At 42.8% G+C, this 27954-nt stretch overlaps 1 protein-coding gene across 1 annotated transcript in view; it reads left to right on the top strand.

Moving 5' to 3' along the window:
• Positions 1 to 459: 459 nt before the first annotated feature.
• LOC311515904 (protein MFI) overlaps positions 460 to 27954 on the top strand; it is a 31824-nt gene continuing 4329 nt past the window's right edge. The window contains exons 1-8 of the mRNA XM_084619400.1: positions 460 to 539; positions 6857 to 6935; positions 8121 to 8213; positions 9633 to 9686; positions 12198 to 12401; positions 15959 to 16092; positions 26738 to 26908; positions 27158 to 27213. Coding sequence (XP_084475526.1) covers positions 6867 to 6935; positions 8121 to 8213; positions 9633 to 9686; positions 12198 to 12401; positions 15959 to 16092; positions 26738 to 26908; positions 27158 to 27213 — 781 coding nt within the window. The 5' untranslated portion in view covers positions 460 to 539; positions 6857 to 6866. The remainder of the gene's footprint in view (positions 540 to 6856; positions 6936 to 8120; positions 8214 to 9632; positions 9687 to 12197; positions 12402 to 15958; positions 16093 to 26737; positions 26909 to 27157; positions 27214 to 27954) is intronic.

The raw sequence follows: 27954 nt of genomic DNA, 5'->3' as shown, positions 1-27954 counted from the left end.
CCCCCCAGCTCCCAGCCGGGAGACACCTCCCCCGGATCCCCCCCCTCAGCCCCCAGCCGGGAGACACCTCCCCCCCGAGCCCCCAGCCGGGAGACACCTCCCCTGGACCCGCCCCCCAGCTCCCAGCCGGGAGACACCTCCCCCGGATCCCCCCCCTCAGCCCCCAGCCGGGAGACACCTCCCCTGGACCCGCCCCTGAGCCCCCAGCCGGGAGACACCTCCCCCGGACACCCCCAGCCCCCGGACACGCCCCAGTCCGGAGACACCTCTCACAGACCCCCGAGCCGGGAGACACCTCCCTCTCAGCCCCCAGCCGGGGTCACCTCCCTGGTCCCGGTCCCCTCCCCAGCCGGGAGACTCCTCCCCCGGACACCCTCCCGCCCTTAGCCCCCGGACACTTCCCCTGCTCTGGACCTTCCTCCTCTCACCTATAAGCCCCGCCCCCTCAGTCCCCGCCCCTAGGCTGTGGGTTACTATAGCAACGGGAGGCGCAGCCGCCACCAGCCGAGCCGACCTGGCGCTGCGGGGCCCGGTACCCGGTGAGGTGCGGGGGGGGAGGGGGGGCGCGCAGGGCTTCCCCTCACCCCCGCCTGTCGCCAGCAGTTCACCCAGGAGGGGAGCGGGGAAAATCACCTCCTGGCCCCGACCCCCCCTCCCGCTCCGGGGCCCCTCCTGCTCCCAGGGTTTCCCTGTTTCCTTTCCAGTCATTTCCTGGCTCCTCTCCTCCGCTCCAGGCGCCGCAAGGCGTCCCGCTAACTCCGGGGCCACTTTTATTTAGGTGCCTTTATTCTTTTTTCTAAAGCCATCAATTGTCGGGTTTTTTTAGTCCCTGCCCCCCCGGCCCCAAAGACAACTGCTTCAAAGGCTCTTTTCCTGTTTAAATAAAAATGTGCATATGTGTTGGAGGGAAACAAATTTGGATAATGCACACATTTAGTTTTCAAAATTCCCGAAAATTATTGTAAAGAAAACATAAGAACATAAGAACGGCCATACTGGGTCAGACCAAAGGTCCATCTAGCCCCGTACCCTGTCTTCTGACAGTGGACAGTGGCAGGTGCCTCTGAGGGAATGAACAGAACAGGTAATCATCAAATGATCCATCCCCTGTCACCCATTCCCAGCTTCTGGCAAACGGAAGCTAGGGACACCATCCCTGCCCATCCTGGGTAATAATCTTTGCTACACCTATCCTCCATGAACTTATCTAGTTGTTGTTTTTTTTAACCCCGTTACAGTCTTGGCCTTCACAACATCCTCTGGCACAGAGTTCCACAGACTGTGTGTTGTGTGAAGAAATACTTCCTTTTGTTTGTTTTAAACCTGCTGCCTGTTAATTTCATTGGGTGACCCCTGGTTCTTGTATTTTGAGAAGGAATAAATAACACTTCCTTATTTACTTTCTCCACACCAGTCATGGTTTTCTAGACCTCAATCATATCCGCCCCTTAGTCTTCTCTTTTCCAAGCTGAAAAGTCCCAGTCTTATTAATCTCTCCTCGTTTGGAAGCTGTTCCATACCCCTAATCATTTTTTAAAAATGCGAGAAACAATTATCTCAAAGTTATCAAAATAGCCCGTACAGTTTCCTGTCAAACATGATAATTTTCTGTGGGGAATAAGGCTGCTATTTCTGCTGTTGTGTCCCACCCACTTTTAGCTAAGAACTAAAGCAGAGAGCTTTTTAGCTCGGTTGCTCTGTACCTCCTCCTCAAAAACAAAATCTATGGTAACATGGATTGCACAGATGTACAACACCTTCAAAGGCTATTTGTATTATTCAACCTTTTTATGGCCAGAAGAACACAGCTGCTTTAATGGAAACATGCAAACTAACTGTAATCACTGTAAAGTCAGCATTTAAAAATGTAGAATAAAGTGAGTAGTTCAGCATGATACAGAGTATGACAGATGTAGAAATGGAATCTAGTTTAAACTCAGGGAAGATGCTCATGCAGTTTGGCTAATGAGAACTCTAGCAGCAATTTAGAAGCCAGATTTTTATTTCTTAGAGATTGGAGGCAATATCCTTATATTTTGTAAATTTAAACTCTGTACACTTTATAATCCATGGAAGATTATCACTTTCAAATCCAAATTTATGCTTGCAGAACTTGGCATATATTTTACTGACTTGCATGACTTGTGTTGAAAAATCAGAATGGATCTTTTCAAATGCATTGTAAATCAAAATGCAATAGTGTCTTAGGCGAAATTACACCCAAAATATACAGTACTACAAAATTTAAAGACATCCCTGAAATTAAACTTCAAAGATGTACTGAAATTCCTCACTTTAAAAGATATTACATGTTTTGATGCCAGTTCTTCAAGGTGTTGCTTACCTTCAATTCCACTGAAATCAATGAGTTGAAGGCAATCAGTATGGTCCAGGAGTTATTCAGCACCGTTTGTGAGAGTGCTCTTTGCTTGGTCTTTTATTTTTGTCATTTGATGACAGATTATTATTGCACCAAATCAACTTTTCCAGAGGAAGCACTTCCTTTTACTGACGGACATAAGTTTTGATCTGTATAATTAGGTTGAGATAAGATAAATTGACCTGGTAATGTCAATTGGAATTTGCATTTAAGCATTGTGTTTGCTTTCCCTATTGCATGGTCCTAAGGCCTTGTCTACTACTACCACTTTACAGCGCTGCAACTTTCTCACTCAGTGTAGGTGCCCAGGCCCTGTCTCATGCCTAAACTCCACTGCAATTCCCTCATGTATCTCAGCTGCAGGGCCCAATCTGTCAGGCAGTCACAGAGCATGCCTGATCCCACATAAAATGGGGGTGGGGGAAGGGGAAAGCATATCCTCCATTATAACCTTTAGTCTAATGGATAGGGTACTTGCACAGGATGTGGGAAATCGTGGTTCAGGCCCCTCTGACTGATAAGAAGGGATTTGAATGAAGGTTTCCCACTTCACAGATGAGTGCCTTAACCACTGGACTATAGTCATTTTTGCTCTCTTTCTGGCTAAGTGCATATTTAATTATTTTTATCCAGTGGAACACCTTAGAGAGAAACCCACTTCAGAATATCCCAGAGCCCAGTGGTTATGGTACTCACCTCAGAGGTGAGAAAACCATCTTCAAATCCCTTCTCTCCAGGTGGAGGAGGGAATTGAACCAGGGTCTCCCACATCCTGGATGAGTTCCCCAACCACTGAATTAAAAGTTAAGGGAGTCTTTCTCCTTCACTCATCACCACATGGCCATTTTCCATGGAATTGGGTTTTCCACTGCTGTTGTGGCCAGAGATAGCTTTGGGGCCTGTCACGGGAGAGGGTTCGTGGCTATGGATCCCAAATGGGATCCAGCCTGGACTGTTTGGCATGTAACTCCAGGAGAGAGTTGGGGCTTAGAACACACACCTCTCCTCAGCATCTATTCATTAGCTTAGGCAGCTCCTTGTCTAGTGTGCTGGCTTTGTGGATCCCATTGTTAGGTGCTTATCTCTGCCCATGCATTTTATAAGGAGCCTATGCACTTAAGTCAGAGTCTCTGGCATCCACTGGATGGCTAGGTGCTTAAAAGTTAGGTGTTGCAATGCCAAAGTCCCTTTGTGGATTTTTGCCTTGGCCCCTAATAGCACCTAGAATCCAAGAGCAGATGAGGTCCTAAAATCAGTCCTAAATTGTGAGCCTTTAGGGCAGAGGATGAGACACATCCTTGATCGTGAGGGCAAGAATCACTTGGCCATCCCTTCAAGCTTCTTCCCAAGTCTATTAGAATCACCTCTATTTTGTTCAGACTGACTTTCAGTTAAATTGCTGCCATGCATATTCCAGCCAGGATCAGGCACTAACAAAGCACCCACATTGCATCACCTGAGTTAACTGAAATTACAAAAGTGAGCTGAATTTCATCCTTACACTGAGAGCACTGCAGCCCAAGTCATCTCATAGTTCCCCACAGTGATATCTTACACCAACCTTGAAAAAAGAGGCATCAAGGTAGAGCTTTACAGAACCCCACATGAAAGAACCATCAGAGCACTCATTTGAGGGAAGCTGGTACTTTACTTATTACTTCTTTTGTTCTATTCTTTTAGGTATATAGGTCCAACTGACATGATGCAATTAGACACATGTTCTCCCATAACCTCTAAAACCTCAGGAAGTTAAACTGGCTACAACTCCTCCAGTGAGAGCACTGTCAGCAGAATTGCACTGTCCAACTTATTACAGTAAAGAGCTTTCAAAGGTGTGATGCTAAAGTTCAAAGAATGGTGATGCTAAAGATGAAGCAAATTTTCTTGTTTTCCACCATTGCTTCTGCATTCTTCATCTTTAGCATCACAATGCCATACAACTTTGAAAACTCTTTATTATAATCATTGGACTGAGTGCAATTGTGCTGACAGTACTCTAACCTGTTGGCCATACATTTCTACTCCTGACAGTCATCAATAAACCAAGTTTACCTATGAGGATCATGAAGAAAGAGAAGATGCTTAAGAATCATCATATAAATAGTTCAGGAAAAAATATCATAATGTCCTACCAGCCATTAGACAAATTGAGTCACCAGCTGCAGAGCATAGAGAATTCTGCCCTGATGATGACACTGTCTGAAAAAGGTGTAATTTCCACCCTGCTGTCACCACACATTACCAAAGACAAGATCCACGTTATGCCCCGCTCTGTGCATGACACCTGAAATTACCTGACAAAATACACATTTAGGATTTTGTGTTTCTCCTGCTATAGTGGCTGATATTACATCCAAAGCAGATATTACATCCGAGGCTGGAGCACCCATAGGGAAAATTTAGTGGGTGCTCTGCACCCACCGGCAGCCAAGCTCCCCTCACCCACCGTCCCACCTCCCCCACTGAGTGCACTGTGTCCACGCTTCTCTGCCTACCTCCCAGCGCTTCCCGCCCTCCCAGTGCTTTAGCACACTCCGTGAGGTGTGGGAGGAGCGGGAATGTAGCGTGCTCAGGGAAAGAGGCAGAGCCGGGGTGAGGATTTGGGGAAGGAGTTGGAATATTGGCAGGGAGGGTGCAGAGTTGGGGCAGGGACTTTGGGGAAGGGGTTGGAATGGGGGTGGGTCCTCATGGAAAGGATGGAGTGGGGGCAGAGAGGGGGTTGAATACCCACGGGAAACAGGGGAATTGAGCACCTATGGTGGGTCAGACAGACAAAGAAAACGTAAAGCAGGAAGGAGAACACAGGGTCAGGCATTTGGAAGGAGAAGAGAATTTTTGACTACAGGACCAGTCAAAGCTGAGAAACTGGCTGTAGGAGAGATAGACTCTGGGCCAGGAGCAGATTTACCATGAAAGAAACCATGTGGTGGCATGGGGCCCCCAATAGGAGGCCCCCCAAAATGCAGGACAAATCTCATCTGACAAACTGCCCCTGAGTCCCGGACGGCGGTGCAGCAGGGCTCAGGCAGGTAGGCTGCCTGCATGCCGTGGCCAGTGGCTCCACACTGCTCCCGGAAGCGGACAGCTGCTGGCATATCTCTGCGTGACCCTAGTGGTGGGGGGGAGGCTCTGCGCGCTGCCCTTGCTCCGGGCGGCGCACGGAAACCCATTTCCCCCAAGAGGCGCGCAGAGATCCCTGCCCACTCTGCCTCCCTCCCTGCAATAACCTCAGGGCTGCCCAAGAAGCAGCTGATGCCGCTGGCCCCAGGGGCTGCTGGAGCAACAGTGGTCCCAGAGCAGCAGCGGTCCCAGGGGCCACCCTGGAGGCCATTGGAGCAGCAGCCCCCGGGGGCCTCGGAGAGCAGTCAGCCCCTGCCACCAGAGCAGTGGTATCCCAGGGTTCCCCAGAGCAGTGGTGCTCCGGGCTCCAAGAGCTACTAAGTTTTAGTCGGGGTATTTATAGTAAAAGTCATGGACAGGTCACGGGCCATGAATTTTTGTTTATTGCCCGTGACCTGTCCATGACTTTTACTAAAAATACCCGTGAAGATATCTTAATCTTACATATGAGAGAATGAGATCTACTAGTTCTAAAATCTACTAGTTCTACTAGTTGTAAAATCTTAAAGATGATAAGAAACAACCAGTTCAATTCACTATCTACAGCTAATAATTCCATTATTTAATAAATTAGATAGTTTTAATTGCAAAACATATTTTGATAAATGTAGCACATTTTTAATATAATTTGAATTTCCATCCAAATAGAGCTTGCCACAAATCACAAGTTAAAAAAATATCATCTAGTAAATAAGAAATGTATCATTCACCATTTTCTACATAATAAAAAATGTAAAAATTAAGACTCTGTATAAATATATGTTTAGCTCTATAATTGCTTAAATTAATGGAGATAAATATAGCATATTGTCCTGGTGAGCAAAAAGAAGCACCAAATTTAGTGTAAAGGCCATATTTAGTTGCAAATCCAACCAATGATAATCACCCTTTCTTCAGGTTTCCTGCTTGCTGATTTAAATCATGATTAAAATCAGTTATTTAAATCACTTTGATTTCAAGCAGTACACCCATGCTGAATGCAATTGTGCATGGCCATCATTGAAAAGCAGGTATTGTTTTTTGTCTGTATCTGTATTTCACAGTTACTTATGCAAATTCTATGAATTATTTAATTTTGTAATTTCTACCTAAGATTACTGCTCTAGAGGGGATATAAATTAGTTAGAGAAACTAGTTATTGATGAGTAACCTATTTTTTCTCCATCTTAATTCAAGTCTTAAAAGCTAATGTGGGTGAGGTAACACAGCTACAACAACATTTTTAAAAGACACATTTTTTTAAAAGTGTTTTTTTTACCAGATACTTACTTTAAACTGGTTATAAAAGAAAAAGGGCGTGAAAATAGCAACTGAGGCAGTATTGAATAGTTGTGAACAATAGCCTTATTGTTTTAGGCATTTGTAAATGTCAATGGAAGAAGACAAACAGAACCATGCTGCAAGAGTCATTCAGAGGTGTTGGAAAAGATGTATTGTGAGTGTGAAGCACTATTTTATGTTTAATCATTTTTTTAATCCTTAAACACTTAAGTAACAATTTTGATATTTTTCTCCTCTATAAACCAAAATGGTGATGGAAAGTTTGCCATGAGCAGGAACTCCAGGGGTGTGAATCCCCCTTCCAGTACAGCTGTCCCCACACATAGGGCTGATGCTGGCCATAAAACTTAATAGAGAGTTAACGATCCACAGAAGCCTGCATATACAGTATATTACAAATTATATGTAATTTTATATTGTCAAAAGCCAGTAGAATTCCATAGCTGCCACAAGAAAAAAAATCACATCACATTACCAAAGGGCGGTGGTGTATTAATATAGGTGGAATGTGTGGGCTTCCTTCAGGGGTGTTTTGGTCTTTTTATTCTGTGTTCTGCACAGTCTACAGTAGCGCATAGCATGCAGTGAGGCACTGATTACAATAGCTTTAGGAACAGAGGGACAGCCCTCATCAGGAGGGTGGGTGACTTCTGTATTACTGGGGAAAGTTGCCATTTAAAGTGTTATAAGTTGTTAATGATGGGATGATGGTAAAGAGAAGCAAAGGAGGAAGCTGGACAGAAATGGGAAGTATAAAAGGCACTTAGATACCACGGTGATAACCTAGTTCACAGAGAAAGAAATGGACAGACTTTTAAAAAGTTATTGTAAAGGTAATCCCCTAAATCCAAAGCTGAGGAATAAAAGGTGGTCTCGTTGGGAGTCTTACCAAAGAGATCTTTTCAAAGGTAACTATGGTAAATTAGGAGATTTAGATGCTCTCCTTTAAAATTTCCCCTAGTATATGGCAGCAATTCCATGCTTTAATTTGTATCTATATGCATTTCTTTCTCTGAAAGCTCTCTCACTTTTAACTCACTCTGACTTAATACCAAAATAAACAATATAAACTTATTTTTTCAAATATGCACTTTGTTACACACATTTGACTGAATTCAGCAGTGCTGTAATGCTATTAACTTCACTCTTAAGGGCTGGGATGAGTACACCAGGCACAAGTTTAACTCTGTGAGGCCATTTGATGGATTGTGCCCCACACTGTCCTAAATTCTGTGTGATTTGGCATGGGGAAACCCTGAACAGTGTCATAACTATGTTCAAAATCTGGAAAAACTCCAGGGACAATAGTTTTTCTTGGTATATTTATACTTCTCTACAGAATGTCCGAGTCTTTCAATACTACAAAGAACTGATAGGCTTTAGAGGAGTTGGGGACCCTCATCTTCTGATGAAATGCATTGACCCTAGAGAGGTAAGCGCTGTATTTACTGATGTATTTTCATTGCTATATCTGTGTACATGTTACACACATACTGTACAATATAGTTCAGGGTGTTAGTGTTTTAATTTTAGTTTGTCTCACTGTCGTTTATTTGGGGCATAGTATTGGGAGACAAGGATCATTACAGCATTATAAATCAAATACAGTTTTTGACTGTTCCATCATTTGAATTCCAAGATTTACTGATGTAGGATACTTTGTGGATTGAACACAACCAAAACTATGTGCCAGAAAAGAAATATATAGTAGTTACAAAAGAAAGTATCAGTAAATAACAAAAGTAAAAGCATATCCAAGCTAGAATTAGAGGGAAAAAGGAAAGGAGAAGGCTGAGCCCATAGAAGTCAGTTGTTTTCTAGGAATTAAGGACACCAACTCATTTCATATAGAGAGGCCATTTAATAGCTAACAGATGGTAAAAGGCATTTTGGGTCCAATCTGACTCATACTGTTTCAGGCCAAGCCTGATTATTTTCAGAGCATGTTGTAAAAATCATCTTTCCACAAAAACCTTTGTGTAATAAATTGCCCCAAGGCATTAGTCACATATGAAATGCTGACTGGATAAAAACAGTGGTCCATCTAGACCAGTATCTAATGCTTGAGTGGATGTGCAAAAAAAAGTGCAGTAGGCAGTTATAGAAAAACCCAACCCTCAGGAAAGTTTCTTCCTCTCCCTCAATAGCTAGAGGCTGACTTGTGGTCAGATGTCTGAGAGTTTTTTATCGCTTCCAGAACTCTTGCTTACTTTAAAAAAATATTTATTGTTGTCACTCCGAATATTCGCATTATCCATATAAATGCCTTATTCCTCCTTGGAAGAAATACTAAAACAAGAACAAAAGTGAAAGAGAAAATCTCCTCCCTCACCCTAAAAAAACAATTAAACAAAAAACAGTAATATAAAGAAGAAGTGAGGAAGAGAGTCAATTATAGACATCATTCTGTGAACCCTACTTATTGTTTCTTGTCCTCAGATGCTATGGTGATGGATATCTTAAGTACATATGGAGAAAATTTAATGAAAGCCATTGCTCTCCCACCTTTACTTGTTTGCTTCTTGCATGCCACAGTATGATGTCCACACTATACTGCAGAGAGCAGAATGAGGCCCATTATTCTGCCTTTTAAACTTTTTACATACTTCAATTTATAGATGAAAGTCTTTTTCATCTAGAAAACATGGCACTTCCATAAGAATAAAATATCAACCTATTTATATTGTGTGCATCCCTATTAATATGATATTGGACTTATGTCAGAGAAGAATCTAAACACATCTTTATGTATGACAAACTAAGTTATTTAACTGTCCATTACTGTATCTTTCTGTCTTGATTTCTCAGGACTATGGAAGCTTCGTGGATTAATGTCTTTTTCTTCTTGCAGGCAGAGTTACTAGATGCTGCAGCAGGTGTTTATATCCGATTCAGACTAGGTGGTGTAAGTAGCGTTTTAAAGAATATTGAAATATTGACATTCATTCTATATCTAGGTAATCACAACTTAATGGACTTATATTAATTGTATTCTAACAAACTAGCAAGGTTAGTATTTTTTAACCAGGGTTCCTGAAATTAGCTTCCTAAATCCATTCTTAAGCATCTGACTAATTGATCTGACTTTTCAGCTGGATTTGTGGGTGCTCTCACTGCTATGGAGGTGCAGGGGTGCAATCCTGGCCTTATTGATGTCAAGGGGAGTTTTTCCAGTGGTTTCAATGGGACCAGAATTTCACCCCAAGACTTTATTTAAGTGACTTAATTGAAAATTTTGACCCAAGAGTCTGCTTAGATTTTGGCCTTAAGTATTTGCCTATTGGTATTATACAGCTGAACAGTCACTCTGGAATAGCACAAGCCCTGTGTAAGAGTCTCCTGCTTTCAAAATATCTAATACAGGATTGTAAATCTATTGCTACAGCACTTGAAATAGCTGGAGAGAAGCTGATTTATTGCTAGGTTTTAGAGTAGTGAAGTCAGCTGTAGCTCATGAAAGCTTATGCTCAAATAAATTGGTTAGTCTCTAAGGTGTCACAAGTACTCCTTTTCTTTTTGTGATTTATTGCTAACATTCTTCCCTGCTGTCTGGCTAACAATTTCTAGTAAACTGTATTTGGCAGACTTCTACCCTGTAATTATTTGGTTTCTGCTCCTGACCTACTCTTCCCTGTCTAATACCAACTTATGAATAATACAACATTAGTAAACCTCACCTTGATGACATATGATATTAATAAAACAGTTTGCTCTCTGGTGGAAGGCACAGTGTAGTGCTCAAGGTCCTGAGCTGATTTATTCCTTACAGGATTATCCGGTTCAGTGAAAGTAAACATGGAGGTGGATGAAGTTTTTAGATTGGAATTATGGAGCCAACATATTCTTTTCTTTACTTACCAAACATTGGCACCATGACAAAATATAAATTTGAAAAATGATTATTTTAATCAGAACTGTCCTAACATTTTAAGCTGTAGTATTTGCAATATATTTACAAGACAGTCCAATATGACCTTATATTTCTAGGTTTCCATCTCTCATGCTAGAGACACATACACGATTATCTTGCATCATAACATTTTCCATCTAAAAAGTAATATTAGCACAGGGAGAGAATGTATGCTTCAATTACCTATTACTCCTCTTTAAAAGTTCTTTAACTCCCTCACAGGTTGTCAGTCTTTCTCCATCCCCTCCATGTCAGTCTTCACAATGGGCATTCAGGAGTTCTAGAAAGAAAAATCATGGGTTAGACAGAATTTTTCCCTTTCTCATCTATTTACTACTAAGAGATTTAGACTATGGAAACAAGGCTGCTAATCTATATATTTCAACTGAGAACATACCAGATGGACCAGGACTTGTCATTGAAATTACAGCACCTCTGACTGAGAGAGTGGGTTGCTTGAAACCAAACCAACAAAAAAACCCTCTCAGTTCTTTAAAATCTATTTAGCCATCCACACAGCAAAATTAGTTTCACTGCAGAAATTATTACAGGTTATAATCTAATTTATTAATGTATTTTCTCATCTTTAGATCATCAGTAAGGTCCATTACGTAAAAGTATTAATTTGCATGTACCTAGCACCTTTTATTTAAGGTTGCCAAATTGCTTTTCAGACTAACTAATCCTCAGAATAGGCATCTGAGAGAGAGGTAAATTATTATCTCTATTTTACAGACAGGAAAACTGATTAAAAGAAAGGTTATATGACTTACTAAATTCACACAAAGAGTTTGCAGTTTATCTGGAAGTAAAACCCACAAATACAGATTCACAGTCTCTGTTATAGCTACTGTGCATGCTTAACTTTTCATTTAAAATATTTTTTCTCTTCCCAATAAACTTCCTTCATTCAGTTCAGAAAAATAAACATTATAAAAGAAACAATAAATGCCCATAAATGTTGTGTATGCTTGTGACAACACACCAAAGACCTTGCACTCACTTAGAGTCAATGGAAAAACTCCCACTGATTTTACGGAGTTGAGGACTGCATCTTTAATTTCACTCAGAATTGTAATCAGCCAATCAAATCTAATTTCAGCCTGTCCTGTATGGTGTTAAGCTATATTGAAATGGGTAAAGGAACTGTTTCATGGCTTTTGTAAACCCGTTTCTGTCAATAGGGTTAGACAAGGTATTAATCTGACAATTTTTAAAAAGTAGGAACATTTGTTTATAACAGGTTTCAGAGTAACAGCCATGTTAGTCAGTATTCGCAAATAGAAAAGGAGTACTTGTGGCACTTTAGGGACTAACCAATTTATTTGAGCATAAGCTTTCGTGAGCTACAGCGCATCCGATGAAGTGAGCTGTAGCTCACGAAAGCTTATGCTCAAATAAATTGGTTAATCTCTAAGGTGCCACAAGTACTGCTTTTCTTTTTGTTTATAACAGACACTGTCACTAACTGGATCTCTCACTTTCAAGTGTGATATTTCTTTACAGACTAAATATCCTCCAAGTATATATTACAAAATATTCACTCATAGACCCATCGTGGATATGTGTGCTAATAGCCCTAAAGATTATACAAAGCCAGCATACAAACAGCTGCTGCCAGAGGCTATTCATGGACAGATTTGGAAAGATGACCGTAATGGCTGGTACAAGCGTGTGGAGAATAATGGTTGGAGACTTCTTTCGATCAGAGTAAGCAAAGAATAGCATTTAAATTTTTTCTTTAAAATGTTAACTTCTTTTTCTTACATAACCTACACATTATAGAGATTTAATTTCACTCACTATATGGATCACTTCATAATGTATGGGATCTTTATTTCCATTTGAAATAATGACCTATGGCAATAGTCACTCCCTGTGAGATGTTATAATACTATCGTCATCATTTATTTATAACATGTTCCTCATCACCAGGTCACTGAACAACATAATAAATAGAATATGATTGAATTACCATAAGTACCGTACTACAAGATCATGTGCTGGGTATGAAATAAACCTGTTTATTAAAGTACAATATAATACTTAAATATTAAAATACAATTTCATACTTCTCCATATTAAGGTATAATTTTGTTTGGATTAAAAATCTGTGAGAGGAGTCAATGTACTTTTCTCTAATACAATGTATAGCTTGAAATATAAAAAATATTGAAATTATGTTATGTTAAAATTATGTCTTGTTAAATTCTTTTGGAAATAATTGGTAATATTTTTAAAAGTGAAAGGTTTGTACAAACATAACACAGAGTAATTACAGAATTTAATTAGTTATTCAGGGAATTATTTGGACCCCAAGAATGACTATGAAAAGAAAACTCCATTTCAAGTATCAATCATGAGATGATTTAGGGCTGGATTACTTGGTATCTGAAGGTTTGTGGAGGTAAAGGCAGGTCTAAGCCACCTTTCTGTCTTCCCTGTCCTGAGTCTGAGCTTGCAAGTTAGAGCAACCACAGGGCTGCACTAATGAATAGAATTCCTTTTTGGATATGATACACAGCATTACAACATTTAAATAATTTCTAATACACTGCATAATGACATGAATCATTCAATGTGACATCATCAGAAGTCTTCTCTAATCCTATTATTCTAACTTACTCCACTTCTTCACACCTTTAGCTCATCCTGTCCAGCCGCCTCTTCCAAGCAGGCATTTTGATGAGGTTGTTGAAGACAGTATACCAGTCTCCTCATTTCTGTCTGTTCCTCCTTTTTTATTTACCAATCACTTTTCCCACTTCCTAAGTGCCTGAACCCATATAACATTAGACCAGTGGGTCTTAAGTGTGGTGGATTGAGGGTATGCCATCCAATTTACTTCAACCTTCCACCCCCATCCCATCCCTCTTCAGGGACCACTCTCGCAAGATTGCCCTTCAGTGGGAGGTTCAATCTCTTCTTCAGACAGGGCCATAGAGGAAGTACTGTTGGACCTCAGAGGACAAGGCTTTTATTCCCATTATTCCCTGATCCCCAAGTCAAAGGAGGCCTCAGGCTCATCTTAGATGTAAGAGAGTTGAACAAATTGCAGAAGAAAATAAAATTCCGCCTGGTTACCCCAGTGACAATTATTCTTTCCCTGGAATAAGGAGACTGGTATGATGCCCTCAACTTGAGGGATGCTTACTTCCATAGCACAATATGTCCCAACCATAGAAAGTTTCTCAGGTTTGGGGTGAATGGTTGACACTATCAGTTCACAGTATGTCCTTTCCGCCTGGCAGCTGCTCCTCAGGTATTCACAAAGTGCATGACAATGGTAGCAGGTCATCTTCAAAAATTAGGTGTCCATAAGTTCTCATACCTGGATGATTGGTTGATCAGAGGTCAATCAGAATCTCAGGTCCTCTCCAGCATATCCACTGCTCTATCCATATTCAGTGCTCTGGAGCTCTTAGGGAGCAGAGAAAAATCAATACTGAGGCCTGTACAGACAATAGAATTCATTGGAGCAGTCCTCGACTCCACAAAACAGGTTTGAAACCATTCAGAACCTAGTACTTCAAATGAAAGCTTACCGCTCACAACAGCATGCAGGTTCCTCCGCCTGTTAGGTCACATGGCAGCATGTATCTATGTAGTGCAATACACCAGACTGCGACTCAGGATACTACAGACATAGCTAGCATTATTATTTGCCCCAAATTGTCACCACTTGGATAAGGTGGGTCAAGTGCCAGAGCTAGTCCTGTTGTCTCTGGATTGGTGGACAGACCCTCTAAAAGTTTGTGTGGGCATTCCCTTCCTTCCCACGCTGCCAACACTCACTCTAGCCACGCACGCATCATCTCTAGGTTTGGGGGCTCATATTGGATCCCTGAAGACTCAAGGACTCTGGTCATCTCAGGACCTAGAGGCTCACATAAATGTCAGGGAGTTAAAAGCAGTACGTCTATCCTGCTCAACCTTCCTCCCCTACATATGCGGGGAAGGTATGTATAATATGACAGACAATTCAGTGACTATATTTTATATAAACAATCAAGGAGGGGCATGGTCAACCCAGCTCTGCAAGGAGGCAGTTCCCCTCTGGGTCTTCTGTATAACCAACTCGATTCACCTCAAAACTGTTTTCCTTCCAGGGAAGCAGAGCACACTGGCAGATCAGCTGAGCAGATCGTTACCAAGCAACACAAGTGGAATTGACATGTGCAGTCACTCAAAGAAGAAACGGTTACCTACCTTTCTATTACAGTTGTTCTTTGAGCTGTGTGGCACATGTCTATTCCGTGAGCCAACCATCTTCCCCTCTATATCAGAGTACATCCAGTTTGAAGGAACCGAGGGAGGTCAGGAGCAGCTCCGCCCTCTTACATCAGCGTGCAGTCATGCACAGCAACAGGAGGGCATTTGAGCCACCCCAATGGGTACTGCTGGGGGGGAAAAATTTCCGACATTTGTGCACGAGGTGTGCACACACCTACAGTGGAAAGGACATATGCAACACATCTTGAAGAACAACAGTTACGGAGATATAGGTAACCTTTTCCTTCCATAATAATAAGACTTTGCATATACATAGCGACATCTTTCACCCAAAGATCTCCAAGTACTTTACAAAAGTGGGCAAATGTTACTATCTCTATTTTACAAATGAGGAAACTGAGGGGCAAAGAAGTTAAGTGACTTGCATAGGTCACAGAGAGTCAGTGGTGGTGTAGGGAATAGGAATCAAACTTCTGACTCACGTTCTCTTATTCTAGGCATAAAACCATGCTGCTTATTTCTGCCCTCTTCCCTATTACATCTATCCCTATGCCTATTCCTTTAAGCCTGTCGGGTGGTAGCCTCTGAGTAATAGTTCTGGAGCTTCTCAGAGAAACCTAATCTGTGTTTGGCCATTATTTGTGTGATTATTATATTACTTCTCAGTATGTTATCCATGAGATTTTTCTCTCCACTATATTAAACAGATTATCAGCAATTTAAGAATCAGCACTCTTTTTATGCAAAAATTTACTAAGGCAAGGCACAATTACCATTGAATTAATGTTTGGAAGAGAAAGTATACTCCTTGCATGTTTAACCTTGTGTCTCTCAAGTTACCGACAGGATAATGTATCTTATGCTGAACAGATAAGCAAAACAGGCAAGTGGTAAGTCTTTAATGATTCTCAATGTAAAGGATCAATCATGGGGTTTATAAATGAGAAGACATGGCCAGGGGTGTAGTGGGGAAGAAAATCAGTAATGGTGTTTTTGTGAAACTAGTCCAAACAATACATCACATTTGCCAGTAGTTTTGGAGGACCATAGATCCTGTAACTGCTGAGGACAACACAAAGGAAAAGGAATTCCATTACTCTAAGCTGAAGAGGAAACAAGACATTGACCAGAGAAGAAAAAGGAGAAAAATTGAATGGATGACAAAAATGTGAGTTGATGCAATTTTCAGACTTATGTTTCTGGGCATGATTAGAGTGGTATTCTGGTCATGGGTCTTTTCAGAAATCATTAGCTTTCATGGCTAAATTATCTTAAAACACCATGTAACTGTGTTATAAGTAATGAAGTTGTATATCACTACCAAGTCCTGTTGAACCTCCAAATGGAGCTAGTTCCATTTGGGGCAGCAGGATATTGCCTCTTCTATATCTGAGGCTGGATAGCTCCTGCAGGAGCTATTATTTTATTGGCTAGATCCCTCTGCAGCTATGCAATGGCGGCTGTGGAGGCAACGCAGAAGGAGGTGATGTGACCTTGGGCTGTACTATCTCCCATGTGGATTTCCGCATAAATATCTGGGAGCATAGAGAAAGACAGCATCACAGAGGGTGATAGTTCTTCCCAGTTCTATTCAGAAAAGAGGAACTCCACATATAGGCAGCTTCCTCTTCTGCTTGTAGATCACTGCCCCCATCATCTCTAGAATATAGCACCTCCTGCCCCCAGGAATTTTCATCTTATTTCCCAGAGAAGATCACCCATATCTGGAATGGCTGTATAAGCCACCAGGAGCAAGCTGAGAACAAGATCAGAAACATAACATCTTCATTCTAAGACACCAACCTATACACACAAACAATAGTCATTGAATCACTGAGTGCAAGCAGGGTCACCATCTGTGACAAGGACAACTGCTGTTGCTATATGGTAGGTTTGTATGGAATACAACAGAGCATTCCTAACCGAGATTGCCAATACTTCATTTAATAAGAGAAATCTACCATGCAGCCTAAAAAGGGCAATAGTCTAACCAGAACCAAAAAAACATTGCTCGACACTCATGACCTCGCAGCTATGGCCAGCGTCTAGCCTCCTTTTCTAAGCAAACTAATGAAGAAACTAGCAAAACACAGTCTCCAATGGGTCCTATCAATTGCCAGAATCCTGGCTCCATCTCAGTAAGGCTTCAGACCAGGCCACAATACAGACACATCACTTGTTGCTCTATTAATGACATTCTTTGGGCCATAGATAAGGGAAGATCATCCATGGTCATCCTGTTGGACCTCTCTGACATTTGTTACTGCTGATCACTAAACTCTCTAGTCCAGCCTCTAAGAACGTGCAGGGTTGGAAGGTCACACCCTGAAATAACTCAGGTCCTTCCTTTTAGGTCCTTCCAAACCAATAGCTACTTATGGGCAATTGTTTATCCACCTCCAAGGTCCTGACCAGTGGAATCCCACAAAATCTCCGCTATATGATTTAACGTCTATATTGAACCATGTTAAATAGGTAGGAAGGCAGATAGAGCAATCATCTCTAATGCTAACACAATGGAAGAAAAGTTGTGGCTCTCAAGCCAAATAGATATCAACATTTTTATAACCCCCGCTTGAGTAGGCCAAATTTTATAGTCTATTTTCTGAAGAGAGAAAACAAATTATTCCTTGGCATTAACCGTTGTTTCAGGATCAGGTGGGCATGTGTAAAAAGTACACAATTGCAATCCCAAGTGCCTCCATCACCAAACAGGCATACCACTGGATGTCATTTAACTGGACATTCATTTTATTTTAAAGATTACTACAAACTTAATTTATTAGAAAAAATATAGCATCCAGAGGTATGACTTTTAAATGGGAACATATTCACAGATTCTAAGGGTCAGAGAAATCTCTATGATCAGCTCCACTAGCCTGACTTCCTCCATAACATAGGCCATAGATTTATACAAGCCCTTATTGGCTTTTTCGAGAGGGATAACAGTATTGTGCTGCACATCACCAGTTCCAAACACATTGGCTTAACACAGATTAATCAGAATTAAGCTCACATACATCTATATTGTAATGCAGTACCCACTTCATCACATCTAAGGCCTTGTCTACACTACGAAATTAGGTCGAATTTATAGAAGTTGGTTTTGTACAAAGCGTTTTTATACAGTCGATTGTGTGTCCCTCCCACACAAATGCTCTAAGTGCATGTAGTCGGCTGTGTCCACAGTACCGAGGCAACCGTCGACCTCCGGAGTGTTGCACTGTGGGTAGCACAGTTCCCGCAGTCTCCGCCACCCATTTGAATTCTGGGTAGAAATCCCAATGCCTGATGGGGCTAAAACATTGTCACGGGTGGTTCTGAGTACATATCGTCACGCCCTCCCTCCCTCCATGAAAGCAATGGCAGACAATCGCTTTTCTGGGTTACCCGTGCAGACGCCATACCATGGCAAGCATGGAGCCCGCTCAGCTCACTGTCACCGTATGTTTTCTGGGTGCTGGCAGACGCGGTACTGCATTGCTACACAGCAGCAGTTTATTGCCTTTTGGCAGCAGACAGTGCAGTATGACTGGTAGTCGATGTAGTCCAGGGTGCTCTTTTAACTGACCTCGATGAGGTCAGGGGCACCTGGGCAAACATGGGAGTGACTCAGCCAGGTCATTTCCCTTTTAAGTTTCGTCTCATGGTGATTCAGTCCTACCAGCAGTGCACTTTTAATCAGCACCCAGGAGATGACGATGACCAGCAGTCATACTGCATCGTCTTCTACCGAGCACCCAGGAGATGACAATGGCTAGCGGTCGTACTGCACAGTCTGCTGCCAGCAAGATGTATAAAGATAGATGAAGTGGATCAAAACAAGAAATAGACCAGATCCAGGAAGTTTGTGGAAAGCGTAGGGGACAATTTCCTGGTGCAAGTGCTAGAGGAGCCAACTGGGGGGGAACTTTTCTTGACCTGCTGCTCACAAACCGGGAAGAATTAGTGGGGGAAGCAAAAGTGGATGGGAATCTGGGAGGCAGTGACCATGAGTTGGTTGAGTTCAGGATCCTGACACAGGGAAGAAAGGTAAGCAGCAGGATACGGACCCTGGACTTCAGGAAAGCAGACTTCGACTCCCTCAGGGAACGGATGGGTAGGATCCCCTGGGGGACTAACATGAAGGGGAAAGGAGTCCAGGAGAGCTGGCTGTATTTCAAGGAATCCCTGTTGAGGTTACAGGGACAAACCATCCCGATGAGTCGAAAGAATAGTAAATATGGCAGACGACCAGCTTGGCTTAACGGTGAAATCCTAGCGGATCTAAAACATAAAAAAGAAGCTTACAAGAAGTGGAAGGTTCGACATATGACCAGGGAAGAGTATAAAAATATTGCTCGGGCATGTAGGAATGAAATCAGGAGGGCCAAATCGCACCTGGAGCTGCAGCTAGCAAGAGATGTCAAGAGTAACAAGAAGGGTTTCTTCAGGTATATTGGCAACAAGAAGAAAGCCAAGGAAAGTGTGGGCCCCTTAATGAATGAGGGAGGCAACCTAGTGACAGAGGATGTGGAAAAAGCTAATGTACTCAATGCTTTTTTTGCCTCTGTCTTCACTAACAAGGTCAGCTCCCAGACTGCTGCGCTGGGCATCACAACATGGGGAGTAGATGGCCAGCCCTCTGTGGAGAAAGAGGTGGTTAGGGACTATTTAGAAGTCCATGGGGCTGGACAAGTTGCATTCGAGAGTGCTAAAGGAATTGGCGGCTGTGATTGCAGAGCCATTGGCCATTATCTTTTAAAACTCGTGGCGAACGGGGGAAGTCCCAGATGACTGGAAAAAGGCTAATGTAGTGCCAATCTTTAAAAAAGGGAAGAAGGAGGATCCTGGGAACTACAGGCCAGTCAGCCTCACCTCAGTCCCCAGAAAAATCATGGAGCAGGTCCTCAAGGAATCAATCCTGAAGCACTTACACGAGAGGAAAGTGATCAGGAACAGTCAGCATGGATTCACGAAGGGAAGGTCATGCCTGACTAATCTAATCGCCTTCTATGATGAGATTACTGGTTCTGTGGATGAAGGGAAAGCAGTGGATGTATTGTTTCTTGACTTTAGCAAAGCTTTTGACACGGTCTCCCACAGTATTCTTGTCAGCAAGTTAAGGAAGTATGGGCTGGATGAATGCACTATAAGGTGGGTAGAAAGTTGGCTAGATTGTCGGGCTCAACGGGTAGTGATCAATGGCTCCATGTCTAGTTGGCAGCTGGTATCAAGTGGAGTGCCCCAGGGGTCAGTCCTGGGGCCGGTTTTGTTCAATATCTTCATAAATGATCTGGAGGATGGTGTGGATTGCACTCTCAGCAAATTTGCAGATGATACTAAAATGGGAGGCGTGGTAGATACGCTGGAGGGCAGGGATAGGATACAGAGGGACCTAGACAAATTGGAGGGTTGGGCCAAAAGAAATCTGATGAGGTTCAATAAGGATAAGTGTAGGGTCCTGCACTTAGGACGGAAGAACCCAATGCACAGCTACTGACTAGGGACCGAACGGCTAGGCAGCAGTTCTACGGAAAAGGACCTGGGGTGACAGTGGACGAGAAGCTGGATATGAGTCAGCAGTGTGCCCTTGTTGCCAAGAAGGCCAATGGCATTTTGGGACGTATAAGTAGGGGCATAGCGAGCAGATCGAGGGACGTGATCGTTCCCCTTTATTCGACATTGGTGAGGCCTCATCTGGAGTACTGTGTCCAGTTTTGGGCCCCACACTACAAGAAGGATGTGGATAAATTGGAGAGAGTCCAGCGAAGGGCAACAAAAATGATTAGGGGTCTGGAACACATGAGTTATGAGGAGAGGCTGAGGGAACTGGGATTGTTTAGTCTGCAGAAGAGAAGAATGAGGGGGGATTTGATAGCTGCTTTCAACTACCTGAGAGGTGGTTCCAGAGAGGATGGTTCTAGACTATTCTTAGTGGTAGAAGAGGACAGGACAAGGAGTAATGGTCTCAAGTTGCAGTGGGGGAGGTTTAGGTTGGATATTAGGAAAAACTTTTTCACTAAGAGGGTGGTGAAACACTGGAATGCGTTACCTAGGGAGGTGGTAGAATCTCCTTCCTTAGAAGTTTTTAAGGTCAGGCTTGACAAAGCCCTGGCTGGGATGATTTAATTGGGGATTGGTCCTGCTTTGAGCAGGGGGTTGGACTAGATGATCTCCTGAGGTTCCTTCCAACCCTGATATTCTATGATTCTATGATTTGTTTTGTACTCATTTTCTCCACCCTCTCTCCGTGAAATCAACGGCCTGCTAAACCCAATTTTGAGTTCTATCCTTGAGGTTTTGAGTTCTATCCTTGAGGGGTCCATTCTGTTTCTTGTAAAACCACCCCCTTTGTTGATTTTAATTCCCTGTAAGCCAACCCTGTAAGCCATGTGGTCAGTCGCCCCTCCCTCCGTCAGAGCAACAGCAAACAATCATTTCGCACCCTTTTCCCTGGATTGCCCGAGCAGACGACATAGCACAGCAAGCATGGAGCCCGTTCAGCTCACTGCAGCAGTTATGACCATTGTAAACACTTCGCATATTATCGTGCAGTGTATGCAGAACCAGCACCTGAAAACCCAGGCGAAGAGGCGATGGCAGTGCGGTGATGAGGACATGAACACACTTTTCTCTAAAACTGCGTTCCCCCGCAATTTGGAGATCATGGTGTTAATGGGGCTGGCTTATGCCACGGAACGCTGATTCTGGGCCCGGGAAACAAGCACAGAGTGGTGGGACTGCATACTGTTGCAGGTCTGGGATGATTCCCAGTGGCTCCGAAACTTTCGCATGCGTAAGGGCACTTTCATGGAACTTTGTGACTTGCATTCCCCTGCCCTGAAGTGCAAGAATACCAAGATGAGAGCAGCCCTCACAGTTCACAAGCGAGTGGCAATAGCCCTGTGGAAGCTTGCAACGCCAGACAGCTGCCGGTCAATCGGTAATCCATTTGGAGTGGGCAAATCTACTATGGGGGTTGCTGTGATGCAAGTAGCCAATGCAATCATTGAGCTGCTGCTATCAAAGGTGGTGACTCTGGGAAATGTGCAGGTCATAGTGGATGGCTTTGCTGCAATGGGATTCCCTAACTGTGGTGGGGCTATAGACAGAACGCATATCCCTATTTTGGGACCGGAGCACCAGGGCAGCCAGTACATAAACCGCAAGGGGTACTTTTCAATGGTGCTGCAAGAACTGGTGGATCACAAGGGACGTTTCACCAACATCAACGTGGGATGGCGGGAAAGGTTCATGACGCTCGCGTCTTCAGGAACTCTGGTCTGTTTAAACGGCTGCAGGAAGGGATTTACTTCCCAGACCAGAAAATAACTGTTGGGGATGTTGAAATGCCTATAGTTATCCTTGGGGACCCAGCCTGTGCCTTAATGCCCTGGCTCATGAAGACGTACACAGGCACCCTGGACAGTAGTAAGGAGCTGTTCAACTAGAGGCTGAGCAAGTGCAGAATGGTGGTAGAGTGTGCATTTGGATGTTTAAAGGGTCACTGGCGCAGTTTACTGACTTGCTCAGACCTCAGTGAAACCAATATTCCCATTGTTATTATTGCTTGCTGTGTGCTCCACAATCTCTGTGGAGTAAGGGGGAGATGTTTATGGTGGGATGGGAGGTTGATGCAAATCATCTGGCCACTGAATACGCGCAGCCAGACACCAGGGCGGTTAGAAGAGCACAGCAGGAAGCAGTGCGCATCAGAGAAGCTTTGAAAACCAGTTTCATGACTGGCCAGTGTTCTATGTGACACTTTGGTTGTTTCTCCTTGATGAAAACCCGCCCCCTTGGTTGCCTCTAAATTCACTGTAAGTCACCCGCCCTCCCCGCTTCGATCACAGCTTGCTTGCAAAGGAAATAAAGTTACTATCATTTAAAAAACATGTATTCTTTATTAATTGATTACAAAAATAGGGAGATAACTCACAAGGTAGCCCAGGTGGGGTGTGGGAGGAGGGTAGGAGGGAAGGAAAAGACCACTTTAAAACTTGTTGAATGCCAGCCTTCTGTTGCTTGGGCTGTCCACTGGGGTGGAGTGGTTGGGTGCCCGGAGCCTCCCACCCCACGTTCTTGGGCATCTGGGTGAGGAGGCTATGGAACTTGGGGAAGACAGAGGGTGGTTAAGCAGGGGCTGCAGCAGCAGTCTGTGATCTTGCTGCCATTCATGAACCTCCACCAGACGCCAGAGCATGTCCATTTGATCCCGCAGTAGCCCCAGCGTTGCTCATGCCTCCTCTGATCTTCCTGCCGCCACCTCTCCTCATGTTCATCGGCCACTGTCCTGTACTCTGCTGTTGTGTCCCTCCACACATTCTGCTGAGCTCTGTCAGTGCCGGATGACTGCATGAGCTCAGAGAACATGTCATTGCGCGTGCGTTTTTTTCGCTGCCTTATCTGAGATAGCCTTTGGGACAGAGGAGGGAGGCTTGAAACATTTGCAGTTGCTGGAGGAAAAAAAGGGAGTGAAGATACATTTTACAGAACAATGGCTATACTCTTTCATGGTGAACAACACTATTCACATTACATAGCACATTTGATTTTGGTACAAGGTCGCATTTTGTATCTTATATTGAGTGCCTGTGGCTTCGGTGTTAGAGATCACACATGCAGGGCTGGGCAACAGAATTCGGCGCGCAGGCGGCCATGGTAAGCCATAGTCTTTCGGCTTCTGCAACGTTCATAACAGCAGCCCCCTCCTTTCCCATGCCAAGCAAAGCCCGTTAAGTTGGCCATTTAGTACTGCAGTTTTCCTGTTAATGTGCAGCAGCAGAAACCAAACTAACCCTCTCCCCCCATCCAATTTTCTGGGATGATCGCTTTTCCCCTCCCCCAACCTCCTGGCTGATATCAGGAAAGATCCCTGCTAGCCAAACGCGAACAGCTCAGTGCCAATGCCCGCCCCACACCCCCCCGCGGCTAACTGTGGGGAGGATTCCTTTTCAGCCACAGGCAAACAGCCCAGTAGGAATGGGCACCTCTGAATGTCCCCTTAATTAAATTCCCCTGTTTCAACCAGGTTACCATGAACAATATCACTCTCCTGAGGATAACAGAGAAATAAAGAAGGGATGTTGCTTGAATGGCAGCAAACACTGGGACCATATGCTGCCAGGCTTTGTCATGCAATGATACCAGATTACTTGCTACTATCATGGCGTGGTAAAGTGTCCTACCATGGAGGACAGAATAAGGCTGCTCTCCCCAGAAACCTTCTGCAAAGGCTTTTAGAATACCTCCAGGAGAGCTTCATGGAGATGTTCCTGGAGGATTTCTGCTCCATCCCCAGACACGTTAACAGACTTTTCCAGTAGCAGCACTGGCCACGAATGCATCCCAAGTCCTCAGGGCTACTTAGTCATTAAAAAATGCTTGCTTTTATAACATGTATTATATTTAAAAAGATACACTCACCAGAGTTCCCTTCTCCGGCTTCGTTGGGTTGGGAGGGTATTTCAGTCAGGGTGATAAAAAGATCCTGGCTGTCGGGGAGAACAGTGTGCTGTGTGCTCTCCCCAAGCTTGTCCCCCTCCTCCTCCTCATCTTCCCCATCGTGGCGGAGAACATCCCATCATCGGAGTCCATGGACAGGGGTGGGGTAGTGGTGGCGGCCCCCCCTAGAATTGCATGCAGCTCAGCATAGAAGCGGCATGTCTGCGGCTCTGTTCCAGAGTGTCTGTTTGATTCTTTGGTTTTCTGGTACGCTTGTCTGAGCTCCTTAAGTTTCATGCGGCGCTGTGTTGTGTCCCTGATGTAGCCTCTGTCCCTCATGGCCTCTGAGATTTTTTGAAATGTTTTGGCATTTCGTCTTTTGGAACGTAGTTCTGATAGCATGGATTCCTCTCCCCATACAGCGATCAGATCCTGTACCTCCCGTTCGGTCCATGCTGGAGCTCCTTTTTGATTCTGGGATTGCATGGTCACCTGTGCTGATGAGCTCTGCATGGTCACCTGTGCTGATGAGCTCGCCTGGCCAAACAGGAAATGAGGTTCAAAAGTTCCCAGGGCTTTTCCTGTACAGCTGGCCAGTGCATCCAAGTTCAGATTGCTGTCCAGAGCGGTCACAACTGTGCACTGTGGAATAGCTCCAGGAGGCCAATACCTTCGAATTGCGTCCACACTAACCCTAATTCGAAATGGCGATGTCGATTTCAGCGTTAATCCCCTCGTTGAGGAGGAATACAGAAATCGGTTTTAAGAGCCCTTTATGTCGAAAAAATGGCTTTGTTGTGTGGACGCGTGCAGGGTTAATTCGGATTTAATGCGGCTAAATTGGACATAACCTCATAGTGTAGATCAGGCCTAACATAATGCTACCCTCACTTTGAGGAGGAGAACATGACTCCACTTTCACCAGAGTTTCAGCAGCACAACACAACAAGCTGCTGTAATGGGAATGTTAAAGTTCCTCTTACCCCAGCCAAAGAAACAAGATAAGAAGTTGATCCCAAATTACAGTCTGAAGCAGGAGATTATTTCTGGGTGTCACAGGGTCACCGTAATGAGCTTTTAAAAAATAATGAGCTAAATCCTTCATTCATTACTCAGGCAAAACATCTCTTGGAGAGACAAGGCGGGGGAAGTGATCTCTTTTATTGGACCAACTTCTGTTGGTCAGAGAGACATGTTTTCGAGCTTACACAGAGCTCTTCTTCAGGTCTATTGAAGTCAATGGGAATTTGCCAGAGAAAGGAATAAGCCCACAGAGATAGAAGAAAGAAATACAGCTCTATTTTGAAAATTGTTGAAGTTCAGCTTTTGTCCCATTCTGACCTGAGATATAATTCAAACAACATTCTTATATGTAAAAGGCAAGGGGACACACAATTGTTTTTGTAGTATAATTTTTAAAGTTACTTCCATTTATTTAGTATCATAACATTACTCACCACAAAGAGCTTGCAAATCATTTCAAAGTGTGATGCCCAAAGAATTTCAATAAGCCTAAAATAGTTGGATTGTTTGTGGTGTTTAACAATGTTTTCTTTAACAACAAAAATCAGTTTTTCCTTGTGATTTCTTTCTCCCTATATTACTGGGAGATGGGGCAGGCATGAAGAATGATGATTCTTTTCAGAGGAAGAGGCAAGTTGGCCCATGTAGTTCTTGCAAGTATCCTCCTTCCTAAACAAAGGGGAATAATTTCCCAAAGACAAGAACTAAGAATATAAAGCATAAATGGGATACTCAGGTTTTCTTCTTCTCATATATTCTAAGCTACTACTAGATTATCCTTCTCATAGGCATAGTCCTGACATAATTAATGTACGGGGTCAAGACAGGTGCTTTAAAATGGTAGGGAAATATTTATAAAAGTAGCTTCTCCTAGGAGTTAGGTCATTTTTTGACCCTCTCATGTGCCTGAAGTGAAGATCTCTGTTTCAGTTGTATATCCAGTGTACAAATTGTTGTGCATGGTGTGGTGTACTGTTTAAAAAACCCAGAACTCACTCTATATGGTGGTTGAGAAGGTGATGCCTACACAATTGTTATATCATTTTGTAAAACGCTTTGAGGATCATTTGGGATAAAAACTCTAATATAGTTGATATTAAAATGATAAAAGAAAAAAAATAGTAGAATCTATATTTAAATTGTGTACACACATACTTGATTCTCTTCCCCTCCTTACTATGTCACCATTAAATCTCAATTAATAATGACTAAGGTACACAATATTTCAGTTCACAGAACACCCATGTTATCCTTAGTTGGTTCTGCTAGAATAAGACAATATGTTGGGATATAGTGCCCCTTACCGTCAGAAAATATAACTGTTCCAAGCAACCTGCAATAACAAATTCTTGTTTCACTATTAGGTATCATGCAAGAAGCTTGCGGGTCAAAACAGAGGACCCTACCACTACAATCTTAATTCAGAGAAGTGCAGAAGGCATCGTCAATGCTATTGAGAAAGGAGGAACAGACAATGTAATGGAATGGGAAGTGGATGAACTGTTGCAATGGACAAATGCACTTAACTTTGAAGAGTAAGTATGTGGGTTTTTTTGTTTGTTTTCTTTCCCCTCTGAAGGACTTTATGATAGAGCCCTGATGATCCCCAGCTTCTCCCATTTTAAATCTTCTCCCTCCATTATTCTCTATTGTGGCCTTGATCTTCTTGGAAACGTTTTAGCTTCCAAAAAGTTAACTTCCCCAAAATAATAAAATTGTGTTTAATTTTCAGGATTTTATTAATTGTACCTTAAACTGAATGTGTGTTTACTTAATGTGCTTAGATATATTAGCCAGTGGAAAGAAACTGCAACAAGCAACTCATCAGCTAACTACCAGGGTAAGTGGTGCCAACTATAGCTGTGGTAAATGGCTTCAAATAAAATTTTGCTCTCAAAAATTACTTTAAAAATTGCAGCTATGTTCCATGTTTATTGTGTCAATTATTTTTTTCCATATCCACTATCTTTAGCTTCCAGGCAAAAATATTCTAATTCCCATCATGCAAACTCACCAAGAAATCTGTATATTTATCAGTATCATCAAGATCTGGTAATCTTTGATATGAATATCAAAAGTGTAAGTCATTTTTAACCTAATACTTGAAAAGGAAAATGGAATGTAGAATTCCAGAAAATATTTGCCTCTTCAAAGTCAAATCCTTTTTCTTAAACTCAACTGTAACCAATTATGATTTACACATTTGCTTCTACGATCTGATTTGTTAATATTTCTCCAAACATCAGTATTGCTCATCTTTGAGAAAACAAACAAGTTCTGATCGCTCTAGTCTTTTTTAAATTGAATTTCTGAATCATCTTTATTAGTAACGCATGTGTCTTTTTACAATCAGGTTTTATATGCAGTAATTTAGTTTCTCTTTTTTTACATGTTTTTTCTCTGCTATTAGCAGGCCAATAAACCTAAAATTAGACTTACCAGATATGTTGGTTCACAGGCATGTTATTTATTTGTATTATAGTAGTGCCTGGGATTTCCCAATTGTGGACCAGAACCCAACTGTGCTAGGCACTGTACGAACACAGAACAAAAAAGACAGGCTCTGGCCCAAATACCTTAC

This window comes from Lepidochelys olivacea (assembly GCF_965140295.1).
Source record: "Lepidochelys olivacea isolate rLepOli2 genome assembly, chromosome: 1".
Taxonomy (NCBI): Eukaryota; Metazoa; Chordata; order Testudines; family Cheloniidae; genus Lepidochelys; species Lepidochelys olivacea.
The sequence above is the reverse complement of the archived record's forward strand: the minus strand, read 5'-3'. Positions and strand labels throughout refer to the sequence as shown.